The sequence below is a fragment of the Micropterus salmoides genome, unplaced genomic scaffold, assembly GCF_014851395.1.
Source record: "Micropterus salmoides isolate LMB-PRFRI ecotype aquatic unplaced genomic scaffold, ASM1485139v1 Ms_hic_scaffold_8, whole genome shotgun sequence".
NCBI classification, from domain to species: domain Eukaryota; kingdom Metazoa; phylum Chordata; class Actinopteri; order Centrarchiformes; family Centrarchidae; genus Micropterus; species Micropterus salmoides.
The window spans coordinates 13,210,795-13,236,435 of record NW_024044570.1 but is presented as its reverse complement, the minus strand read 5'-3'; the positions used below and the strand labels follow the sequence as shown (position 1 = coordinate 13,236,435).

General features: G+C 42.5%; 1 protein-coding gene across 3 annotated transcripts; it reads right to left on the bottom strand.

Annotated features, from left to right (window-relative positions):
* Nucleotides 1-30: 30 nt before the first annotated feature.
* On the bottom strand, nt 31-25,641 carry prickle1a (prickle homolog 1a). Of its 3 annotated transcripts, none has more exons than XM_038705528.1 (9): nt 25,314-25,641; nt 6,992-7,193; nt 5,052-5,165; nt 4,876-4,944; nt 4,043-4,180; nt 2,999-3,202; nt 2,625-2,811; nt 1,661-2,530; nt 31-1,549 (listed from the first exon to the last, which is right to left on the bottom strand). In XM_038705528.1, exons 2-9 carry the CDS (start codon nt 7,178-7,180, stop codon nt 684-686), a joined length of 2,637 nt encoding a protein of 878 aa, XP_038561456.1. In that variant the 5' UTR covers nt 7,181-7,193; nt 25,314-25,641; the 3' UTR covers nt 31-683. The 3 variants fall into 3 exon arrangements, with proteins under 3 accessions (XP_038561456.1, XP_038561457.1, XP_038561458.1); XM_038705529.1 differs by lacking the exon at nt 25,314-25,641 and adding an exon at nt 12,512-12,772; XM_038705530.1 differs by lacking the exon at nt 4,876-4,944 and having other exon boundaries at nt 684-1,549; nt 25,314-25,638.

Below are 25,641 nucleotides of genomic sequence, written 5' to 3'. Positions count from 1 at the left end.
CTACTTTTGTATAGGAAAAAACAACACAAATCATGATATATAGATATTTTTATTACAATTATCATCTTACTTATCTTAGCCTTATATTCCAGTTTGTACATTTATACAGATTACAATGAATTGCTTACAATACAGTGACCCATAAATACACCACTCAACCAGGCCTTTTAATACACACTCTGTGTGCGTGTGCGTGCGCGCGCATGTGTGTGTGTGTGTGTGAGAGAGAGAGAAAAACCAATTTTAAAAGCTTGGGTCAGAGTCAATTTGTCATTACATTTCTGACACCCTTATGGAAGAATGGCTCATTACCAACTGCCAATAGTTCTATGCCAATGCCATTGTGGTACAAAGCATGTCATGAGCTCAAGTGTATAAAAATAGCCATTTTGGTTTTTTTTTAATTCTACACTATATACATCAATATCTTCACTGTTAAATAAACACAGTTTAGATGGTGATTTATAAATATGTATTACTCTAAAATACTTTGTCACTTTACTGGCATTTGTGATGCGATGTGTATACCTTCAAGATTCAGAGGACTTGTGTCTTACACAAACACCTTGGTAAATTGAGTGCTGTGAAGCATTTAATAGCAAGCAGACTGTTATTGCCTTTTAAACAGTGGATATGAGTGGCAGAGGGTGACCCAAAGCTGAGGATAAGAGAGTAATGAAAGTCTATGAAATTATACAGTTTTTCCCTTTGTGCCCTCTCTTCTTTTTGGACTTAGTCCGTTGGCCATAAGGAGGAGAGGACATGCCTGCCACGGGGCTGGGCAAGTCATCAGTGTAGTAGTGTCTATGGGGCCTGGGCTGAGGGATGGGCTGACCCAGGAAAAAGCCTTCTTCCTCAGAATCAGAAGAGGAAGAAGAGCACGTGGAGCACCAGTCATCATCATCTCCATACAGCCCCAAGAATCTCCCCATGGCTGGTTCCTGTAGCCTGTAGTCTGTCATGGCAGTAGGATTGGGGTGGCCGTGGAAGGCTTGGTGGCTCTTGGGGCCGAGGGCATTTCCTCTACGGTCCACTTTGTAGCACATTTGGGCCCTCTCCTTGGGCAGAAGGTTAAGAGCATTATCAGAGCGAGACTTGCGACTGCGATGCCTCCTGTGGTGGTGATGTTGGCGTCCAGAATGAAGTTCCTGGCCCTGCTCCTCAAAGTGGTACACTCTCCGACGGGTCCGTTCACTCATAGGCGGCTGACGCACTGGGAGATCACAATAATGGCCATTGTCCACCACATCGTCAGAGAATTTGACTTGCTGTGGCCTAGATTGCGAACGTGTCCTCCTGAGGGCAGGTACATGAGGTTTGGGTCTGTCGTCTGGCAGAGGTATCTCCTCTTCCTTTGGAACATTTCCCTCCGCCTCCTCTTCCGGCTCAGATACAAGGCTCTTCAGGGAATTTGCACTTCTATGTAACATAGAGGAGTTAAGGGTTCCCATATTGCTGGTTTTCTCACAGTCTTCTGTCTCCTGTTCATGGAAGCCTTGCAGGGAATATACCAAAGGTCTATCTTTACTATCACCATCTACTGAGGCCCCTAGAAAAGAAAAATAGACAAATTGTAAAATATTTGCACATGGAGGGAAGTGTTGCCATAACATAAAAGTTTATTATCTATGATTTGGTGTATCATGTCATGTCTACTCACCAGTAATATTGGAGAGTGCCAGGGAGTCCATAGAGTCTCTGACACTATGATCGGTCTTCTTGAACTCGTCTGTGATACACTCCAAAGAATCATTATACCATTGTGGCTCCTCTCCCTGGAAGCCAGCTCCAGCACCGTGATCCAGCTCCAACTCCTGAATTTTTCTGCTGCTCGCAGGGCCTGGGTGGCTACCGTAGGCTGAGTCCCCTAGCCCATCCTGTGACTGGGCCCAGTACATGTCAGCTTGGTACTTCTTACTGGCCAGGCTCCCCCTTGCTCCTCCCCCACCACTGCCAGTTTTTGAGGAGTCCGGCCTCAATTTGGGATCCTTTTCGGCGATCCAGAAATCTGTGGGTCTGGAGTCATTGGCTTGCTGGAAGACCCCATGTTCCCCAAACTTTAAGAGCAGCTGTGTCATGTAGTCTTCGTGCTCAGCCCACTCCTCCTCCTGGTCCTCAGGTGCCTCTGCCTCCTCACCACGCCCCCTCCAGAAATTCTCATCAGATAAGTTCATGTGGGCAAGCTTGTTTGTCAGGGTGTCGTCAGCGTTTCCACTGAAGACAGGGAACTTATAGTTGACAGAGGGTGAGAAGAGAAGCGACTGTCGGCATTGGTCAGCTGAGCGACTGCTCTTGCCCATGCGCACACTGCGGCGGGATTCACGTGAGCGTGCTGACTGGAAAGCCGAGTCAGAGGAGTCAGAGGCATGCACATCTTCCCCAAGACTGCAGGCCTTAGAGCAGTAAATCCGACCCTGGTGTGGCAGGAAGGGGCAGCCAAGTAGAGAGCTCTTACACTGGGCACAGCTAAAGCAGCTCTCAGTGGCGTGCCAGTGGAGCCCATCATAGGTCATCTGAGCATGATCCACACCTGGGGAAATGTTGAGATGGTTAGCAATGCTACTCAGAAGGCTAGATAATAATGGCAGTTGTTTTGTTTTAACTCTAGAAAATCATCATCTTACCAATATGTTCTCCACATGCCTCACAGTACTCTGCATAGAGAGACTCAAAGCAGCCACAACAGTATGGTCTGCCGTCCTTCATTATATAGCGCTGGCCTCCCAGAATTGTCTCACATTCAAAACAGGAGAAGTGCTTCATATGCCAATGGCGCCCCTCTGCCTCTGTGCACTCATCAGCAAAGATAATCTGTAGACATAGACGTACACTGAATGAGAGAAAAATTCTTCTTTTGCCTTCCTGTCATCAATCTATATATTCATGTTTGATTTATTCAAGACAGCAGAGTTATATCATAAATGTTATTGCTATCCCTGAAAGGCCATAAACTTCAGAATCTGTGTTTTCTATCAGTATTTAAGTCTTGTGGTTTTACCTCATCGCAGGCTGAGCAGCGTGGTTTGAGCAGCTCAGCATGGTGCCTTCCACAGTGGATCTTTCCATCATGGTAGAAGTAGATCAGATCCACCAGCAGTTCACTACATGTGGAGCAGGCAAAGCATGCGGGGTGCCAGCACAGCCCAGGGCTTGCCCTTGAGGTGAACACTGCCATTTCCCCGCCGTTGATGTTTTCACCACACTGCAATATGCAGACATGATCACATTGATTATAACATCCTGTAATGACTCTGAAATTGCACTTTAAATGTACTTCCAAAATATTCTGTGATAGGACAATCTGAATAGTGTATAAGTAATTAAATATCACATAACTGTACGGACATAATTAGCCCAAATTAGCTTCAAATTTAACACAAAGCCCAGCACAGAAACATCATGGGGCTTCCATGTCCATTTGCTGTGTTAATGATGTGGTAACTATGTTGCCCAATCTGTGTGTGCCAGCCCATCATGTTGTCCAAGCTGCAGTCCCAGAGTCACCAATTTGTTTTTCTTTCCTGACCTATCTTCATATCATATATGATCATAGAACATGACAAATCGACAGTGTGACTTTGGGGGAAAACAAAAGAAAGCTTGAATGTCTAGTGCAGAGCTTCATCAGTGTTTTGACAAAGTTTCTGGGAACCCTCTCGATGCTCAACGTTCACTGTAAATATGAAGTGAAACACTGTCATGTGCCGCTCCAAACCACTCAGCAGAGAAGACTTTTTAGTCTGCATGGCTACAAATCCAGCTTGTGTTTAGCTATCTCTTAAATAGCATGGCTGACACTGGGATCTTTATTTCAGCTTTCCCTCTGGGTTTTAGCTAAAACTGGATCCAGATTAGCCAAATACCCATGGAGGAGATGACAGAGGACAAGCAGCAAATCTTTTTTTCAATACTACAGTTAAAAAAGGCTTTAGGATTTTGAAAGAATTTGGGCTAAACTTTAAAACAACTTCATAGCACAACCACGCCCCCAGTCTTCTCTCTATATTTACAGTTGTAAATAATTCATGCACGTGGAACATACATGCTCACAAATGCTGTTCAGAAGATTGCGGGGCAACAGTTTCACTATGCCCCTCCCCAGTGCTTCCTTCTTCCTCTGGACACTGAACATAAGTAGCTCCTTCTTTTCCTCCTCACTGAGGGACTGGCAGTAACGCACCTGGGAAGGAAAGCGATAAGTTATAGGGAAGAGGTTTCACAATCACATACTTTTACATTGAGGGATGGGATTTCTTCTTTATAAAGTGAATGAATGTGAATTTTCTCAAGTGTAGTTCAAGTGACCTTTTAATATTATACACCTTAAAAGATCCGATTTCAAGACTGTTGACGCCACTAATAAAAGGTTATAAACTTTGCTAAGTATGAGAGAGGGCAGAGTGCATACCAGAGCTTGCTGAACAAAGGCAACACTTGACCCCAGCTTGCCCTTCCTACACCCCCTACATATCTCCACCCACAGTCCCTGATTGAGAACATCATTTTTACAACAGGCCTTTTTGATGTTTCCCAAAGCCTTAACAAGAGGGAAAGCAGACGTTTACACAAACAGGGCCTGTGTTTAGAGTGAAATCAAGAGGACAGGCAACAAAGGAAGAGAGACAGCCAAGTCGAACTGTGGTGCCACTGCGGTGGTGGCATCACATAAAGCCTCTTTCAACCAGCATCCCTCTCTCCCGCTGAGCAGTCCTCGTAAAAACCACTGCTATGACAGGAATCCTGCTGGTGGGGGTAACCAGCAAACATCATAAAATCATCAAGCCAAAAGTCACATTGTGCCCACAATACATGTCTACAAAATTGTGGAACACAAAATCCCCTAGTGTGATGTCAACGTGAATGCCAAGGGCTCACATTAGTGGGATGGCATGGAGATGGTGAGGCTCTTAACACTGTGGGTTTAGTGGGCAGCAACAGATATGTCTACGGAAACAAAACAGAGAGTGGATCCTTTTTTGCAAAGAGAGTACCTGCTGGGATGAAATTTTAGGATACTTGCATTTACGCACATGCACACAAAATATTCTCACCTCATTATCATGTGGTGGAAGTTGGTAGAGGAGCTGCTTGATTCTAAACTTCTCTCCTGGACTGTTCACATAAGGGATTTTATCCTCAGGCAGACAGGAGAAATATAACTGCACCTGGAGAAATCATGCCATGGAGTACAGAGATTAGGTATAGGAACACCGTCTGATACAAAGCCAATTTAGAGAGCCTCAAGTACTAGGTTTTGGTGACTGCTGAAAAACATTTTGTTGAACTGGAAGGTTCAGTGAATCCCCAAACAAGACAAATGAAACCCATTCCAAATTATATATTATTTCAAGAGTGTGTGGTTATCAATCTGAACATATAGCTGTTTTTTTGGTTCCCCAAGAAGTTGAGCTTTTAACCCAAATTCTCATCCACTGAATTGCAGCAATATATTATTGTTATGATCTTTGACAGAACTGCCCATATTTATAACACATTATTTTCCAAGGAACCAGAGATCCAACACATTTATGTGTGATGAGACACATTCTGGGACAGCTCTGTGTTAAATGTATGGAAGACTGACTCTGTGGAATCAAAGTGTTGGCTTGAGGTTTTCCTAACCCCAAAATCAGCTTTATTTAAAAATGACAACACATGGCATTGACTCTCTTTGATGATGGCTCTGGAGGAATCGTTTTATTCATAAATCTTTACTAAACAGGTCAACAGGTCAAATCTGTTTAAAGGTTGTATATGCTTGTCTCTATAGGGACAGGACAAAGCAGCCTGTCACAGTGGCACTTTGACCCTTGAGGCTGACCACTGAAAACTAAACTTTATGAGGGAGGGGCTATTACAGCCAGCCAGATAAAGAGGTGGGATGTGCTTGTCTTGTGTGTTGGTTGGGCTTCCTGCAGCTTTGGTCGTCTAGAGGGGGGGTAACAGCAATTTACCCTGACAATCAACCCAACTTTTACCCCCACCATAAATTATGCACATTTTCATGACGCTATTACCCCTCATCCAGCTCCCTAGGGGCTGGGGAACAGTCAGCTATAACCCAGGCCCTATGTGTTTATTCACTGTAATGATGACCCATATTACAGGGCCCATTCAGGGCAATGGCTGCAGTAAAGGCATTACAGTTGACCTATGCATTTCCAAAACAATAGGCTCTTTAAGGTTCTATGTTGCTGCGAACCCATCTCTTCGTGCCCATCTCCCCCTCATTGCTTCCATGTGTGTTGTTTAACAAGGGGTGCGGAATAGAGAGATATTGAGAGGAGGAGAGAGACACAACAAGAAAAGAGAAAAAAATGAAGAGAAAAGAGGAAAAATGCAGCAGATTTGGGATAACTGGCCACATCACACTGGCTGCCCTGCGGACACAACTAACCGCCCTGCCTGTGTTTGTGGCGGAGAAAGCTTGTTAAAAGACGGCCCCTTGATTCCTGATCCTGCCAGGAGCAGAAGGCTCGACCCACCAAGTGCTCCTCTTAACAGATCTCTGATAATCACAAGCAGACTTTGCCATACCGCAGTTTGTAAATAAAAGTACACACATCCTGCCTCTAAGTGGCTCCCTGGTAGAGCCTGACAAGTCTGCCTCAAACAAAGGGACCAAGCTAAAGTTTTATGAAATACGATGTCTGCCCCTATGTGCCATTATCCAAAGACTCTAGTTGGTATGTTATTCGGTAATGTGCTGAATAGCATTTATCTGGGCCAGGCAAATGGGCTAGAAGGGAGTTAAAATCAGGTCAGAGCTGTTTTTATTCTCTGTCAGGAGGATACACCATTATTCACTGTGGTGATTTGGGGAAATAGTGATTTGTGAACCAATGAAAGAGGTAACACAATTAAAGAGAAAATGTTTTTTGTAGGCAAATTCCAAACTAAGCAGGCTTGTTTAAGCTAAGTTCAAAAAGCCTTCATGAATTTCATGAACAGTAGCAGTAAGAATAGGCCATTGTAAGTATATTTTGCTCACCTGTTCAGGCCTGAGGCCAGGTGGTACCCAGGCATACTCCTCCAGCGCACAGCCTGAGTCATCATCGGAGGTGGAGCTGCGTTGGAAGCCAGAGGTCAGCTTACTGACTTTCTGCTCCATCATCAGGTCTCGCTGGCGTGCCCCACCCTGGAAACCAGCTGCCGACACTGCTGCACTCGCCAGGCTCATCAGACTGTTTTTACTAGACAGACAAAGCAAAAAAATGGAAGGATAGGGGGGAGGAAAGAAAGATGAATTTGGGCGAGGATATAAAGAGGAGGGAGTTGAAGTAGACAAGAAGAAGACGAAAAGGTTGGTTAACAAGCCATTACATCAACCAATCCCCACATAATGCTATACTCACTCCATCTAATCCAGTTCTGATGTCAGTGCCCTTCCACTGAATGTTAACCACCAGTTGAATCACACCATCACTGTCTCTTTCATGAGGCCTGCAGCCCCCCTCAAAAGGTCATTATGGTATCTGCTTAAGCTTTTCTTGGTTCACTTCTGGTGATGAGTCTACTTCATAAAGACACTCATAAAGTGAACTATACCCTTTCACTGCTATTGTGGTGGCAGTTAAACATGTGCCCTCGTCATGTGGCTTTTGAGGATACAGGAACCATTAGGAAATTCCCAAAGCTTTACGAGGTGACGTCCAATCTCATTATTGTGACAATAGCAAGAAGTTAGCTATTCATAAATACAAAGTGAATTCAGAGTTGCTTATATGTATCTCCAGTCTGGCAATGTTCCACAGACCTCACATTCCTTTCCTACACTGTAATTCAGTTTGCAATCAACATAAAAGCAAGAACAACACCAGACACTGGCTGTTAAATCTTTAGGTATCAGCCTTATCTGTGGAGTTTAGGTCTGAACGTGTCATCAGTCAGCCTGTGGAGGTGCTACGTCATGCTATGTCCCAAGAGATGATGCTGGCTTGATCAGTTGAGCCTGAGGTCTGTATAAACACAGGCCTGGCCTTAAGACAGGGCCAACATATGGGGAATGTCCACAAACCTGGTCTCTCACTTCATCTCCCCTTTTTCTTTGGACATGTTTGTTTTCCAACCTGCCACAGTGAGTGTCTGATCATGCTTTCATCTTTCAGATGGAAAGAACAATGCCAAACAGATGAAGTAGTTGGATAGCTGAACTGAAACTTCGTTGGATAGAAGAAGACAAATAGAGCAAGGAGGTCAAAGACTGGCACAGTGTTGAGCTATGTGTGTGGTGGCCTTATGCTTTCCTACACAGCCACACATTTGCAGATATGACTGTACTTCAGTTGTTAAAGATGGAAACAAAATAACACAGTGGATAGCTGCATGAAATACAAAAAACATGAATGATTAATGTAATCTTAATTGTTTACCGTAACTTTGTAAAGCAAACAAACTGTGTGTACATTTTGCGAAGCAGCAGCCAATCTGGCCACAAATTTAAGTTAATGGTAGATTCTGATAGTTCAGTGGTAGCACAAGAACAGAAGAATCATCAAGTCAGCCAGCTGATTCAGTAATGTTTGTTAAATAGCAATATTGAAGTTAAATTTGCGAACATTAGCCACAATGCTACTGGTTATACCAGACGAAGTGTAGTGGCAAAGTTCTTTAATTCATCGAACTGAGGAATCGCGTATGAATTAGATTTTGAATTTCTAAGAGGAATAAAGTGTTATTTCTTTTCGAAGTCGCATAGTTTCAGTTTAAGCGATATATTAGCATTGAAAATTTGCGATTTAGGAATTTTGCGAAATTGGTGAGACTGTTTTGTTTTTTTGTTCTTTGTGACAAAGAACACTTTGTGTTCATGAAGCAAATCCCTTCAAAATCTTTAATTGTTTAGGCTTATTAATCAACTTGATAAGCCCACTTTTCCTGAGCTGCTAAGTTTGCAAGACCAAGCACACATGAATGAATGAATGAATGAAGATGATGAATGTGTGTCCAGTTGTGGTCATTTCTCACAGGCCAAGGGCTCTAGCTGAGATCAAATGGGAGCCCAGCCAGTGTCCAGCAGCCTGGCCCTTAAAACAGCTCCCCCCAAGCCTCAACCCCCTATGGCTGGCAAGGGCACCGAGGGCCGCGGAGAGACAGCTGAGAAAACCAGACACACTTGAGTGCAGCCTTTGAACACCGGCGTGACAGTAAAGGGAGCCTGAAAATCTGCGCTCTCTCCTGGAATGATTTATATGCCTTGCTGTCCCTGGGAGTGTGCAGTCCCTATGCATAAATGAAGAGGGAATGCACACATTTCTGCTGAAGCCAACACTGACACAGGAGTGCAGACATCTAGACACACGCTACTCTTGGCTAAGCTGGTCCACACATATAACAACATTAACACCCTGTCAGAGTCAGCTGTATGCTCATGTGCCTGTTTCTCATTTACTGACGACTCTTTCTGAGATCGTGGCACACCAGACCCTCCCGTGGATGATTAACTACTGCACACAAGGCATGCCAGGCAAGTCGACTACTGGCCATTCACATCAACTCATCTTCCTCAAGGACAAGTCAGCCCCTATGGTCTTGCCACTGCCAACAACTGGGCTATCCCTCCACTTGCCCGCCCAGTCAAACTACAGACTATCAGAGTTAAGCATGATGGATGGTTGTGGCAGTGGATTCATGCATTTTTTGGAATTTGGGCCTGCACTGCACCTTAAAGTGTCATGTCAGGCAAATTGGCTTACGACACGTCCCATTAAAATGCCTGATATCCTGAACAATGGCAGCTTTGTGAAGGAATCCACTGAAGGCTTGTTCTATCAAGAGCCTGTTTAATTCTTTTTTTCACCTGAAGATGTGCATTACCTTATAAATGACAGTTAAAGCCCTCAAACCCAGATAACCTCTCTTCAGAAGAGAGAGAGGGGGGCAAAAAATAAGACACTCTTGTTCTATTAGCATCTATTGACTTGCAAATGAGACCAAAATAACCTGCAAAAATGTGGCCTTGTTTGAGAGCAGCTTAGGTTTCACGTGGGAGATAGCTAACTATAGGCAGGTTCAGTCAGGAGTCGAGAGACTCCGACTTCACCGTCTCACATTTTATCGGGTGCAGACTCACTCATGCGCTACATTTGTTAGAAAGATGTGTGCTTTCACGTGTTAGCCAAGTCTTCGTGAGGATGTATCACACAGCCAAACCTGACTCACAGGAATGTCAGGCTTGAACCTAAGCCAGGCCCGCAAAGAGGAATAAAGGATGTACATTGCTTGATGTTAGGCAAAGCCCCTTTCTCATACAACCACATCTGCTTGCATGCTAATTTTTCCTTTAGATGTCATGCAGTTAATTTCCTCTGACCTTGCCTAAAACGCTTCCTTAACTTTTTGAATGACAGAAGCACTGAGCCAACTAACTTAGTTATGCTTAAACTAACTTGCCAAGTCACTGACTCATCACTTATGCTGGCCTTTAAAGACTTTCTCCTAACAAGGAACCGATGGTTTGTGAGATTAGTTTTTACTCTCCTCCTTCTCACTGTTCCACTCCCGCTGCCCTGCCCTCCTCCCACACTAGCCAGACCCCTGCAGTCCTGAATGTTTAACAGCCCCTCACTCTTTTGTAAAGGTGCTTGTTAACATGGCTTTGGGAGCTATGGGCCTGCATATCTGACTGATCTGCCCAAAGAGGGCCTGAGGGTAGTGGGGGTGCGATCAGACTAAGGCTAAAATGGGTTGACCTGACATGTGTGAAAATGTTAATGTGTCTTGTTCCACAAAAGAGATGAAATGTAAGTCAAGGCAGATGAAAGAGGGAAGCTGGGACACATGCTTGCTTTGAACAGTTTTCAGTGAATGAAGATTTGAAAACATCCCACAAGATACTCAAAATGAATGAAGAGGCCTGTGTTCTAGAAAGAAAGTGCACAATGAATCCGATAGCCTTGTTCCACAGAAAGCTTATATTCCAAACAGCTCTATATAACAGGAGCTCACTGAACAAATAGGTGAAAACTTGATTCATCGAGGAACAAAATAACCACAGATTTCTGTTCATCCTTAAGAAAGCACTGCAGAGACTCTGCATCCTGTGTTAGCTACTGTGTACTGTTATTTATCACATTATGGAATACAAACCTCTCGTAGGACAGCATACTGTGACTGACCAATAAATATATCCATCAGTGACATTTTTAAAGAGTATTCAACATCACATGAGTCCTCCAAAATCCAGACACTGGAGCATTGGATTAACAACTCTTGAGAGAGTGCACAGGGAAAATAAGCAACTTCTGGTCTGAATCAATGTCTATATTCCTCTAGGAAGTGGATGATGGACATGCACACAACCCAACACAGTGCTCTCTGTCAGTTTGGACCGGCCCAACATGTTTAACTTGGCTCCTGCGAGCTCGGCAGTGCAGGGTAGGCTCCTCTTGAAGAGAAAAACAAGATTTTCTGTTCATAGTCCCTGCTTACATGCTGAGCTTGAGCTCAGACAAATCTGTTTTTATGACAGGAAAGATATGTCAAAAAATATGCAGCATATTATTGTTCCCTGCAATGCCTATATATACACAAATATCTTCAAATCATAGCCTGTCAACTGTTGGCACTTAATATGTTGTATCCCTTGTGAAAAAACAAAAGTCAGCTAACTTTGTCAAACTGCGGGTCAGATCAGATTGGTTAGACAGTTAGATCCTTTTATGAACCAGCAGCCTCACATGAATACCTAAGCAAATCAGCATTTAAGGTTAAACTTGTAATTGAGTGATCTAATAAACCAGCTGAGCATTATAAAATCCAGAACTTAAATACAACACTAGGATGTTCATTAATGGCATATCTGTCTGCAGGAGATTCAAATCCAATCAGCTTGGAAATGCCAATGTGGAAGAGCTGAATGCGGCTGATAAGAGACCCAGAGAGGAGCTCGCCTTATGCAGTGTTGAGGTGCTACATGGCTGGAGTTTGTTCAGCTTATTGAGGCCTCCTTTCATGGCCGGGGGAGTGTTTTTCCAAGACCAAATGGATGGGAGTGACATCCCCACAGAGATCTACACTATGGAGACCACCTGCATGCACTGGCCAGACTGAATTAAGACTCAACACACACGTGCTCCTGTCACACAGCGGACATCAACACATTTACATCCTAGGAACTAAAATCAACTCTCTGAACATTGGCACCCTTCACACCACCTCAATTGAAAATAAAGTTCTTCCAAGGGGCAGATTTTGACTTTAGCAAAGATCAGAAGTTGCACAGAGCTCCATCTATACACGCGATGTGCTGTATGTCTTGTCATCCCATTAAACTAAATTATCCAAGAGATTTCCTGTGCATGTGTTTTCTTTTTATAAATCTGCATCATAGTCAAAGAAGCTTATTTCATCTAGTACCAGAGAACAGTTCAGAATGAGTTATGGTGCAATACTTTAACATCTCCACTTGTTTAAGTAGTTTTTTTTATTATTTCAGCCTCACTAAAAACAAAGCACATTCCTATGAAAAAAAAAAAGATTATATCTTCAGTCAGTTCCCTGCCAGTCTTACCTCAGCGTAGGTCAACTCTCCTGAGGCGAGTGGGGAAAATGATCTTATCAACACTATATCCAGTCTTAGATTCTCCTCCAGCCTATGGGCCCCATATCTATGCAAGATCCTCAGCAGTCAGCCTTCTCTATCAGAGCTGTCAGCACAGTAACAGCCCATATCAAAGCTAAGACTGTAAAAAGTCAGGGTGATGTCTGTCTGAGTGCGTGAGATAGAGTGTTTGAGAGGGGTGTGTGCATTTGCATGGAGGAGCTCAACCAGATGGTTATCCCACCCTTGTCTCTCTCACCCACCACTCCTCCTCTCCTCCTCCCTCTCCAAACCCAATCCTCCTAACCTCAGGCCAGCCCCTTAACCTCAGAGCAGCCAGTCACGGCAGGGTATGGAAGAGCGAGGCGTCTCTCCCTCAATGACCCTCCCCTTGTACTTCAAACATATGCTTCCAAATGAGAACCACCGGTAGAGCTCCAGCTCACAGGAACTGCGCTTTTAAGTAGCACATCAGTGATAGCAGAGCTCGTTTTACCACACTGACCGCCCCATCTCCACAAGAGCTTTCACATGACATTCTTCTTTCTCCATCCCTATCAACAGCTCAAAGATGTGGGGAAGGTGGTGAACATTACAGTCAGGTTTTGGTTTATCTGGTGGTTTGTCTCTCTTCTCTTGCGCGCTAAAATGTCACTAAGTTAAAGAGAGCTGTTTGCTAACTACAGCTTTATGATTACAGAGTGATTGTTGGACCGAGTGAACAAAAGATGCTTTATTTATACCGCTACAAAAAAATTGCTTCCTACCATCTACATCATCCTGGCTCAGCCTCATATAACCCTTCCCTCCAGCTGAGCATGATGTCAGCAAATCTAAATGAAGCCAACTTGAAGGCTTTTAACATGAATCATGTTATTATCAGCTTAACATTGTCTGAGTGAGGGTTAAACATGTCCAACATTGTTCAGCTCAACTTTGTTGATAGTGTAGCCATATTATGGGAATCTGTAAAACATGTAAATTTGAACAAACAATTTTAGTATATATGAGGAGTCAGTGAGTCACCAAAATGCTACAGAGACTATGTGATATTTAGTTCAGAGTTGAAACGATTAGTTCATTATCCATGATTAGATGATTGACAGAAAATAAATCTACAACAATTTTGATAATGAATGAGTTTAGTAATTTTTGTGTTTTGGACTACTTTTTCTGACAAGACCAATTTGAATATGTCAACTTGTGCTCTAGAAACTTGTATTGGGTATTTTTAATTAAAGCCCTACTTCAGTTGTGTGCAGCTTCATATCCCAAGCATGAATTACCAGAATATTCTACTTCTACTGAAACAAACCTTACAAAAAAGATCAAGAGATTGACACATAGCTATTACCCAAGCTTTCTGTTCGCCTGTATCATGTACTGGTAGGACAGGAACTAAAATTACAGAACTGTTCAATAAAACCCAAACATACATTTCCTCCCATCCATTGAAACTCCCTGGGAAAAACACAGTTGACCTCTGCCTATCCTTCACCTCTGCAGGAATGTCAGAACGTGGTTTTCTTCCTGTTGCCTCAGAAAACAAAAGTGAGCAGCTCAGGTCAAACTCTGGACAGTTGCACCTTTTGCATCCTTTTGCAGTTGTTTGGTTGCAAAGTCAAAGTGTTTCTTTCTCCCAAAAGGACATGTTTTATAGTGGACATAACTGTGAGTATAAGAGAATTAAAATGTTCATCCTTTTCAACACAGGGTTTTGCTGTAGAGGGTTAACATGCTTTTAGACTGTAAAATAAAGCAGTAGAACATTTTACTAGGAAGCAAGGAATCTATTAAACAGCTAGAATGTCCTTCTTTATTAACATTTTAGAAACTGTTTAATTTTGTGCAGATGATGTCAGGGCGTAATTCTGTGAACTTGAACACATACGTGAAGCAATTACACCATGGGTTTTTTCTGATATAATGGGGTTCACAAAGGCCAATACTATTACATAGCAGAGGCAGTGAAATTGATTGAGAAATGTATCTTCACATAGCATTTAAAAATGAACAAGCTAAAGAATATTTGATTTACATGCACAATTCTGCCAATTATTTGATCATTTAAGACTCCTTCAATCAGATCAGATGCTGGCTGATCTGTTGTACAGATGAACACCATTGTCTACATTCTAACTGGTCAGAATATCTTATAGAAAGCGTGCTTTGTTTAATCAAAATTTCTGCCAAAAAAGGGCAAAAACATGGCCTCTCACCTGTGCATGACTGACAGCATGTGACAAAGAGGCACTTTTCCCATCCTCTGCTAGCTCCCACACATTCACATAATTATATGCTGAAATATTGCAGCATGGGTGGTGAATGCTCATTTCACTGTCACTGTTAAATTTTTAAAATGCATGTTAGACAGGATTATATTCTTTTTAGTGAAAAGAACGTAAGTAAAATTTTATCCAAAGAAAAACTTGATGACTGAATAAATTGATGATTGCTATTTTGGGGCATACAGACTAATATTTGGACGTCTACAATGGTGAATGTACAGTAGTTGTGTGTGGGTGTGAGGGCAAAGCCATTGTAGCAGCCAAGGGCAGGGAGGAGAGGCACCCTTTCAGAGAAAACCTCACTCCTTTGTGCTGGTCAGAAAGACTTTTCACCCTGCTCTATTAGCAATTCTTTGAGGGGAGGGACAACACAGCATCATGTCTTTTGTTTTAAGGGGGAGGGGGGCATTCATGAAATGCAAAGCTAAGATGGTAAACTAATCTAGACAAAAGTTGCAGTGCCTATTCAGCAACACCAGTATGACTTAACAGTTGTGCCAGATTTCCCTAAAATGTAAAAATGAAAATCATCTGTTCACTCACTGCAACGTTTTACCACATTTGAAGGGTTGCCCTTAAAAAGTTTCTTCTCATTTCAAAGTCAAGTCAAAGAAAGTTGAGTAACAGGTTTAAAAGTTCAAAGAAGCAATTGCAAATATGTTTGAAGTTCAAATGTGGGGGGCATCTTACATGGAAACTGCAAAGGATAATCAGCGGCTTTTGTCAATGAACTAAGGTGAGGGCATGTGTGGATTATCTTTAGTCCCTCAAACGGGAACCTGTATGAGAATAACAACAAGTATTGTTCTGAGATGGTACATCTCTATAGTTAGAAGTAGCTGGCTGCACAGTTCAAGGTTTGCCTCAGATAGTTGAATAATATTAAGTCATGCATCCTTGACCTTTGACCTTAGAGAGCACCAGATGACTCATAAATCTATGGCCCCTGGGCTTTACAGCCCATTCCCCTGTCATAGCCACAACGACCTGAACAGCACCTCACACCTGGTCTGCACCTTCTCACTGCTATAAAAAAAAAACGCCCCCTGCTAGCGGCGAGGTAGTCCATGACCAGCATGCCCTGACAATGACAGGACAGGGATGATCATCAACAGCACCAACGCCCGACGATAAAGTCGCATTCTTCTCTGGTCCAAACACGTCTTTGATGAAGGGGACCCATAAAACCAAGGTTGTAGTCGAAGCTGAATGCTGTATCACACATTAAGCATATCATCAACCATGTGAAACATCATGAATTAAAGTCTAAGGCAACCTGTTTAAATGAGACAAATTTGAGTGCCATAAATTGGGGTACCAAAGGCGGCAAAGGGAAGGTCAGTCTCTAACTTACCGTCACTGATGACCATTGTTGAGTGAGCTAACTTATAAAAAGTAGGCATTCTCAAGGTTTAAATGGCTTGCCAACAAGTATTAGCAGGGCACAGGCCCAACAAAAGCCTCAGTTATAAAGGCCAATAAAAGTCTATCACTACTGTAACAACAATCCTTTTTACGCTTTGAAAGAGGGAGGAAAAGGTCAACTGGTGGAGCAGTCAGCGCATTGATATTGACTTAGCTAGATTGGCGCTGACAAACTCAGGTCAGACTGTGCGCTTGTTAGCCCTATAACCCTCACATAACCCCTTTTACTGTTTCACTCTGACACATTGAAGGCAGCTGAGGGCAGAGCTTAGATCTAAGCTTAGTTTCCGACAAGAGACATTTGTAAAATTTAAGAGAAATATCTACTCACTTGACACTTGACTTTACTAAAGATCACATGTTTCTCAAGAGCACTGAATAGGAATAATCAAAATGAAAAAAAGGAAAGGTTTAATGTTTATTGGATTGAATTGGTAACGAGATATAGTTACTTCTGAACTTTTCAACTCTAACAGAAAATCAATTTTTCTGACCAATCAGCAACCAAAAAGGTCACCAAATCCTAAGTTCATAACTAAGCTGTCTGTGTTTAATTATTAAATTACAGTATGTAATGCTAATGTACAAAATCAACAACATGATACTTGTTAAGTATATGATGTCATGTTTGAATAGCCCTGATTTCAAGAACATATTACCAATCTACCCATTTATTTCTGCTTTATTTAATTTGCTGTAACCCTGTTGTGTCATGTATGATGTAATACAACACAAAAGTCCAGTTTACGTGGAGAGACCTGTAAGACATGACAGAACACATCTCTACTTGACAAAGCCTGGTGCCAGCACACTGGCTGTTTCTTCACTTTATCAAAAGTACACTGTTATCTAACTGCTTTGCGAAACATCGAAGAGATGTACGATTGGGACAACTCATATTTCACCCTCAATTTGACACCCTCTCACCTAGTTGTAAAAGCTGGACCTCATTGGGAACAATGGGAAGTGGAGTGACAGAGCTCCTGGGGCTATTAAAGGGAGGAAGCCCCTTTATTTGAGGACACTATAACTCAACAAAAGCCTGTGGCTGTCTACACACAGAGCGGCCCGAGGATGAATGGGCTGCTCTTACACTACTCGCACTGACAAAAGCACTGGATCAGCAAAGGGCAAAGCCTGTTATGTGTGGTCTCCACTGACAAACTGGGGAGAATATAGACATAAAATGACAGCCCTATTAACACCTTAAACCAATGAGTTCGACCAACAGGTCTCTGTTTGCACCATCATTTTTTATTTCCTCATTTAAACATTCAAATTTTCCCCATGCCTTAATGTCCATGCTGTGTGAAAAGGTTTGATCATTCCTGTTAAAATAGCACCACGCCAATGTTCAACACTTGACCTTTTAAGACTTCACAAAATTTTTTGCTTATGACCTCACACTCTCAGAAAGTCTAACTCACACACCACTTCAACCTCACACCTCACACATCTGGGCTATTCTCAACTTTCCTCGAAGTTCAACCATATATCCTTCATATGGCAGGAAAACCATTTCCTGTGTGTATCCAGCCCTGGGCTCCAACGGACACATGAATGAGACCGCCGTAACAAAACATGCAACAATCAGGGTGTGAGTGCCACGAGCAAGTCGCTGTAGAAGGAGAGGATGCAGGTTTTTTTATTTGAAAGATAGAGAAAGTTGGCAATTCCCACACGTGGAAGCATTTTCCTGAGCCGCGCGGCTTCAAAAGGCAAACCATGGAATCCAACAATACTCTGAAACAGTTAAGAGCTGCTCAGTCAGGATCCCACTAATGATTAACATTCCTGGAGAAACACTCTGTTACAGTCTTCTTAGAGTGTTCTAATTAAACACATGCTCCAGTGCCACAGCACAGAGGGAACACTGACGACTGAGAACGGGGATGCTTCTTTCCAGCTCTGCTTAATTGGACACAATTTAAGTCATTAAGGTGGTAGTAAAAACAGCAGAAAGAGCAGAGGAGAGGCCCAACAATCTCCCATGTGAGGCTCCCTGTTGCTCTGATGTTGTTGACCCTTTCACCTCCTCATGTGACTCACATTCAAATGTACAGAAAAGAAATGCTAGATTTACTTTCATTATGAGATGTCCGACTTGATATTTAGTCTTGTTTGACTTTGAGTATGTATTGATACTGGTTTGTGATATCTATGTATGTACGTATTTGCATGTATGTATTTGAGGATATATGTGTTTGGAGGTCTTACATCTTGGGAGGCAAACTTATATCTGATTATCTGTGCATCTGCTTTCCACATTGAGTTGCCTTTCTCTGTGTTGATATATTGTCTATAGATGAATTGTGACATGATCATTTTGCAGTTGTAAGGGATTAGGTGGGGTACCAGAATTGTAGTATGTTTTGTGAAAGAATTTGATTAATAATGTAAATGGTAATACCTGATTATAATTTCACTTCTGTCACTATTAAAGAAGTATGTGTGTCTGCTTAGAGACTTGTAAGATAGGCCTGATGACTGAAACATTTGTCTTGTCACCTTTTTGCACTTGTTGCATTGCAGTGTTTGCGGCGCGGACCACGTAATCGCAACTTCCCTGATTTAACTTTCGCCTTGTCGCCATGTTGTTGTATGTTATTTCCCACACTTCTCAGTTCTCAGTCTACAGGATAAGAGTAATTGCTGTAAATGAGACAGAAGTCTGTTATAAGTAATAATAATAAAACTGGAGCTTTATTAAACAGCTACCCCAAACTAGGATTGCACTCATCTAACTTTTCTACAACAATCCTGGTACCAATACCTCAATTCAGTGAATCTGCAGATACTGAGTACAGTTCAACACCTGTGTTCTCATACGCCCAAATTTAAACTATGCATGCCTCACAGAATGGAATTATGTTATTTTTATGCAAGGTAACAGGAGGCCAAGGATTACTGTGGCACAACAAACTTGAATTGATGGCCTGCCGTGACTGAATGAATATAACTGCTTTTTATAATACTATTGACAAAGAAACTGTATATAATGTGAATTAGTCACATCATACACATACACATCATTGGGCGCTGGCCCTAGCAGAGTACAGAAGCTTGCCTGTGGTAGACAGAATATGTGTGTGAGCTGTGTGTGCATGTTATGTAGTATATGTGTGTGTATTTATGTCTGGTGAGATCCAAACTGAAGCCCTAAGGAGGCCTCACTTAGTTTCGCAGATATACAGGCCAGGAATGGAGTCATTAGTGCCTGGGATCTGTGTATGTGTGCATGTGTGCATGTGTGCGTGTGTGTGTGGTGTAATGTATGTGTGCAGTGGAAAAAAGGCTTCTGGCTACCTTATCACCCCCCAAATTAAAGATACCAGTCCTCCAGTGTAGAGCTTATTCTTAAAAACCTTGCATGTAATACGGCTATTTCTGTCAGCATCAGTGTTTGGAGCTGCTAATACTTAAGACACTAATGACACCAAACCATTTTCAGTCAGCATCATGGGCCAGCATAAGGGAACATGTAACATGTGAGTTTACACGCTGTGTGTGCTTTAAAAAATAATCCTTTCCATAAAAGTCCCTTCTCTGCAAGTTTTTATGCCTTTTCAGGAACATAAAACATGCTCTCCTGGATGGTCAAATGTGTGTGTTTGCCTGCAGACAGGACACACATGCACAGATGTACACATCTGGTGAGCCACTGCTTTTGTTTTCTTTGGGAGCCCAGCCCCTAACAGGAAGACAGTGCGAGCATAGCAAACAAAAGCCCGGCTCTTTGAACCGGCCTCTCACTAGGAGCTGCCGTCAGGTTATTGTGGCCAAACGGACTGTCTCTGTGTCAGCTCAGTGGGCCCATTGTGAGCCTCAGGCTGCTGCTCTGCAAGACATGTCCTCAGTTAGCCCTTATCAATATTGACCCATCTGTATGTTACCCCACAACAACGCCCTTCACTGTGACGACTATTTCCCACTGATAATACCGCATCTCCTCTGTGTGAAGAGTTGAATTATATGCAATTACAAGGTAGCAAATCCTAAACATAAATAGTCCATTATAGTGAGTGTGAGTGTTGTAAACTATCACTGGACTATCACTGAAACTAATAAACTTAATAAAATAATAGCTGTCAAAACTCACAGTAAATCTCACACTAAGTGGAGGTAGGAGAATACATTGGATAGTTCTTAACTTGATTTAAGCAAATCAAATAAAAAAATCTAAATAGATATTGAATACTTTGTTTCATAAATAAAAATGTATAGAAAATGTAATGCTACTGCTAAATACATGACAGGTTAAGGGCTAGTTCTGGGTTTTGCTTAAATTTGGTCAATTCTGAGTCTGATTCAGATTCCAATTCTGCTTATTGAATCCAATTCTGAAGTCTGTGAAGTCTAACCTCACTTTTGAACACTTAATCCTATATATTGGTCTGTAATGTAAATGGATTAATTATAGGTCCAACAAGCATGTTTATTTGCAAATCCCTGCTTATTTCAGATTTATTATTATGTATTATTTATCATTATTATCTTTGAATTAGCATACATTAAGAACTCCTCCATTGAAAAACAAAGAAAAGAAGCAGCAGCAATTTCAATATTTCCCCAGAGAGCCGGAGAGGACTAATGTGTTGATATATTGCTTTGTGTTCCAGCTAATCTTCTTATGATATGTATTAGAGATACTTTAAATGAGTTATTATAATTAAGCTCTGTTTGATTTGGGAATATGGCCGACCTCTTGTGTGCATAAATTTGTTTCCCAACCTGATTAATGGCATTGTAAAATATGGCATTGTAAAATACGACAGGATTAAAGTTTTAATGAGTGAATGTTTTGAGAGGAATATCCTGGCAGACATCCAGTAACTGTCCCTACTGTCTGTAACCTTTCAGAAAAATCTCAGGAAATAGCTTTGTTGTCAGTCCAGAAATACCTTGCCCTGCAGAGTTCATTTTTAAACCCTGCTGACCTTTTCCATATCATCCATGTTCATTGACTCCACCCCTGTGACAATGCCAACAGGGCAGGAAGAACGAGAGCCAAAGGAAGAGGAGGGGGTGGGTGGTTGGTGTTTTGCATATTTCCAGCCATGGGTCCGGAAAGCTTTAACTGAATCCCCTGTTGTGTCCCGGGGATATGTGCTGGGCTTTCTAATGATGTTTTCTTTTGCTTCTAGCCCATGATGCTGTGATTGCTTGGATGGATCCCTATAGATACAGAGGACAGAGGAGAAAACATGGCCTCCTGCAGGCAGCCATGTCTGTGTCAGGTTGGGTCAGATGAACTTTCCAAAAAACACCACAGTTGCTGACATTGGGTATCTGTTATTCCCCTTTATCAAAGACAGACATGTCCATAATAACCGGTTTTGTAGCACTGCACCGTAGTTATTATGCAGTATTCATCCAGAGCTGAACATCATGCCTATACATGGCGGTGATAATGAAACATGTGTGTCGGGTATGACTTTCATCATCGTGGTGGTCTGATGGTTAGTCCCGCAATTATGCCGTGTGGTTACCAAAGATCTGCTGGGGCATTAAACTCCAGTGTGAGAGCCAAACCAGTTTTCCTCTAACATCATCCTGCAGCTCCTAATAAACAGAGTTGGGCCTGGAAGCGCTAAATCACTAGCTACCTTTAATCACTTTAGAATAATGCTTAGCATGTGGATCCAATGTGTGCCACTGCTGATGCCGGCAGATCCCACTGAATCTTATACATGATGCTGTTTGAAAGTTACAGGAGTGGGAACTATACTGCATGGCAAGCACAGTTGTCCCGCTGACAGCTGCATCCACAGTGGTTATCCCAATCTCTAAAACCACAGTGTAACAGTGCCCTAAATTTGACCATCCAGGCCATCGTCCATTCAGCCAGGCCCAGTGACCACAGATTCAGGGACCACCGGCGTTTAAACAAGCCATACTTCATCCAACCTCCTGCCAATGTATCACAAACAGTTTACAGTCAATGTGCTCTGCTCACTGGAGTTTGTCTATGGCAACCCGACTCCATGCCACATCTCCCCGTCCAGAGCCATGAAAGACTGGCCTCCTCTGACAGCTCCTCACAACACACGGCCCTGTCCCGCTCTGCTTTTAGCCCTGCTGCGGTGAGCTGGACCACGTCTGGGGATAAAAGGCTGCCAGAGTGTTTGGCTTGCAGGCGCTTTACACGGACGCAAGGGTGATTCATTCTAGCTCTGCACAAACAGGCCTCTGTGTACATTTCACTGGTACTGGGCTTTTAAATCAACAGTGGGAAATGTATACACACGGGCACTGGGACTTACATTCTGCTCCTTCACACCCAGCTGGGCGTCTGCCACACATGCACACATTCTCCGACACCTACAGACAGTCATACACACACATAGGTGACCACTTTGTCTCCGTCCATCTGCTTCTCTCAGACAAACACACATACATGCACACACACCGCGACTTGCCCAGTTGTTTATGTCTCAGACTGGCCTCATGTCTGTGATTTGTCTCCACCGCCACGACTATTGTTGTGCACTGATGCAATAGTACACAAGTGTGCTAATGTTATAGCTAGCTTCTCTAGTTGAAAGATGCCTTATGAGGGGCTCATTTAAAAAACAGGCCTTTCTGCTGCCCTGCCCTGAATCACAGTCTCTATGCAAAAAATCGACAAATTCCACATTTATTAAGCGAACACTCATAAACATCAAATTGGCCAAACTGATCATAACTTTTTCCACTGCTGTGTCCAAGAACATTTACGATAAGGCCAGCTATTTTATTTCCCTACATTTACACACAAATCGAGAACAAAATGGTTTTAAAGTCTCTTGATTCTATTAATGGCACCTTTTATTCACTTCGAGGCTTTGGAAATGAGACGTGAACAAGCACTATGTGACATGTGGATCTACTCCCAAAATACCACTTGTAAATCATTTAGGCTATAAATAACAGACTTTTTACAGAGAATTCTCACCTGCAGAAGCTCACATCTCCCCTAGCACATGCCTCCTCGCCTGCTGGATCAGCTACACATTAAATGACTGCAGCTAAGTATGAGACCTATATTTCAGCAGGTTTACAGTATGTTGATACATCCACTATCATTCACAGTAAAATATATTTTGTATTAGATGATGGGTCTCAGATGTAGGACAATGTGCCCTCATTTTGTATTTGTCAGTACTTACAATGACATCTGTAATAAGGCTTGTGCTGTCCTTACCTCACAAAAAAACTCAAAATATATTTTTTTAGTTTATTTTGATGAAAATGTGAAGTACTGCAGGTTGTAAAGACAATACTACTGGTGAGTTTCTGTGATCCTGGGCAGTGAAGGCGTCAACCTGTATTCTAGCCACTAGGTGACACCACCACCTTGGTTCTGTGCTCTATCCTCCCTGTATTTCTCTCCACAACACTCACACTCACTCAGAGTATTTCTTTCTTTACCCTCGTCCTTCACTGGCCACCTTCCCAAGGAAAATAAAAACATCAAGATGGTTAAAAGTGCTGTAATCATGGATGGAAGAGACCATGTTTCAAAATACCTTCTGGTGCAATTACAGCAAAATTTACACTTTGAAGTGGCATTGCTGACATTGTGCAGATCCTGCAGTTAATATTCCTCCTTTGTACTGTCAAAGTGCTCCACGTATAATTCCATTTATTTGAATCCATTTTCATTTGTGTTGTTTTTCAATACCTCAAATAACTTCCACATGGCACCTCCTGGGTCTGTCCTCTCACTTAGCTGTCAGGCTTCAAGCTGAACTGTCCTGGGATCAGCAGCGCTCTGTTTTTGTCAGCTGTGACGATAATGACAGACTTCTGGCCAGTCGGACTGCTCTATGGCGATCGGTCTGAGCCAAGTGGGCCTGTCATTCTATTAGCCCCCAAGAGAGCACCCATGCACGGGACTTAATGGCTTATGGTGATGTTTACTGTGCTCCAATGAGAGCAAAACATTATCTTAGACAGCCGTGGTTAAATATAACGGTAACTGCTCTCCTGTGCCTTGTAGGTTTAGCACTTTCTATCACAGCTGAGAATGGAAATGTTTGAAACTTGAGGATGTCCTTGTCCTCCAAAGGAAATCCTTTATGACATGTTTAACTCTGTGAGAGGTCCATAAGGAGTGATGAATTTACTCAAACTGCTTGCATGGTTATTTTTATTTAAAGAGATGACTGCACTGCAAAAATGTCCATCCTAATCTAAGTCTTAAAACCAATCACTATATAGGTATCGCTACTGTTTTTTCGTTAGATTTTATCAAGAAACAAAGCAGAGTAGTGCAGGTCATACTACCAGGAGGAGGAAACCTGACTCAAGAATCTTCTTTAAAAAAGTTAATTTCTAATAGGCTAATGCCAGATGTATTCACTTAAATCTTTGATGGAATGACTCCTCAGAATGGATGGGTCTCACTTTATCTATCATGGTTAGAACTGAAGAAAATCAGAGGGGCTTCACATACTGTATGTGGCCGGGGTGTGTGAACACATTCTCCCTCACTCAACAGCACTCTTGACAGCTATGGAGCCCAGCAGTGGCGGACAAGCAGCGGTCACGCAGAGCCGACCAGTTGTCACCAAAGTGACAGGCGACAGCTGAGTCCATACATCTGGAGGCCCCGGGGACTCCAGAATTCCACCCGCCGAACATGTTTTTTCAGCGTCAGAGAAATGAGGTTACTCTCGCTACACGCGCAGGGGAAAGTGTCTCTTTGGAGATGTTGCTGCGTAAAAGCGCAAAGCAGCGTTGGAGGGTTAGAAAAATTAAAGCTACTTTGACTTTTTGGGCTGACATAAGTAGCCATTTACTTGTTTGGAGTCTATAGAGTCAGTTCAACTGATAGAGTTGGGTAATTTTAACTATATTTTGTGCTATTTGTATTCCATTATAAAACCACAACACTGAGGTCGAAATTTCTCAGTGTTATATAGCACTGCATTTAGAGCATTTTAATAAAATTTTAAAATAATGTGACCACAAAATTCCGACAAATAGACTGGTGCAACCGTAAACAGTAAAACAACTTCTTAAATGTATGTCCCAAAACCACTGTTAAAGAACACTTAATGATTTGGTCCACTCACCCCAAAGCTTTCAGTCGCAGTTAACAGAGTATCCAGACCCAATATTCCTGAAGTGAGAAAAGCGATTCACGCTGCGTCTCATTGGCATAAGATGAAAAGTCCAGAGAGGGTACACCACTGTGCCGTAAAGCTGAACCCAGAGCTGTGCAAAGCGATAAGCTTAAACTCCAGATACTGCCTGCATTGGAGAGAAACGCTGAGAGAGCCTGGTCTGACTTCACCCGCTGTCACCACATCTCAGTCACTTGAGCGACGCACCGTACGCAATAGTGCTCCTTCTCGGCAGTCACAATGAGATGACATTAGCGTTGCTCTCAGCCTATTGGCT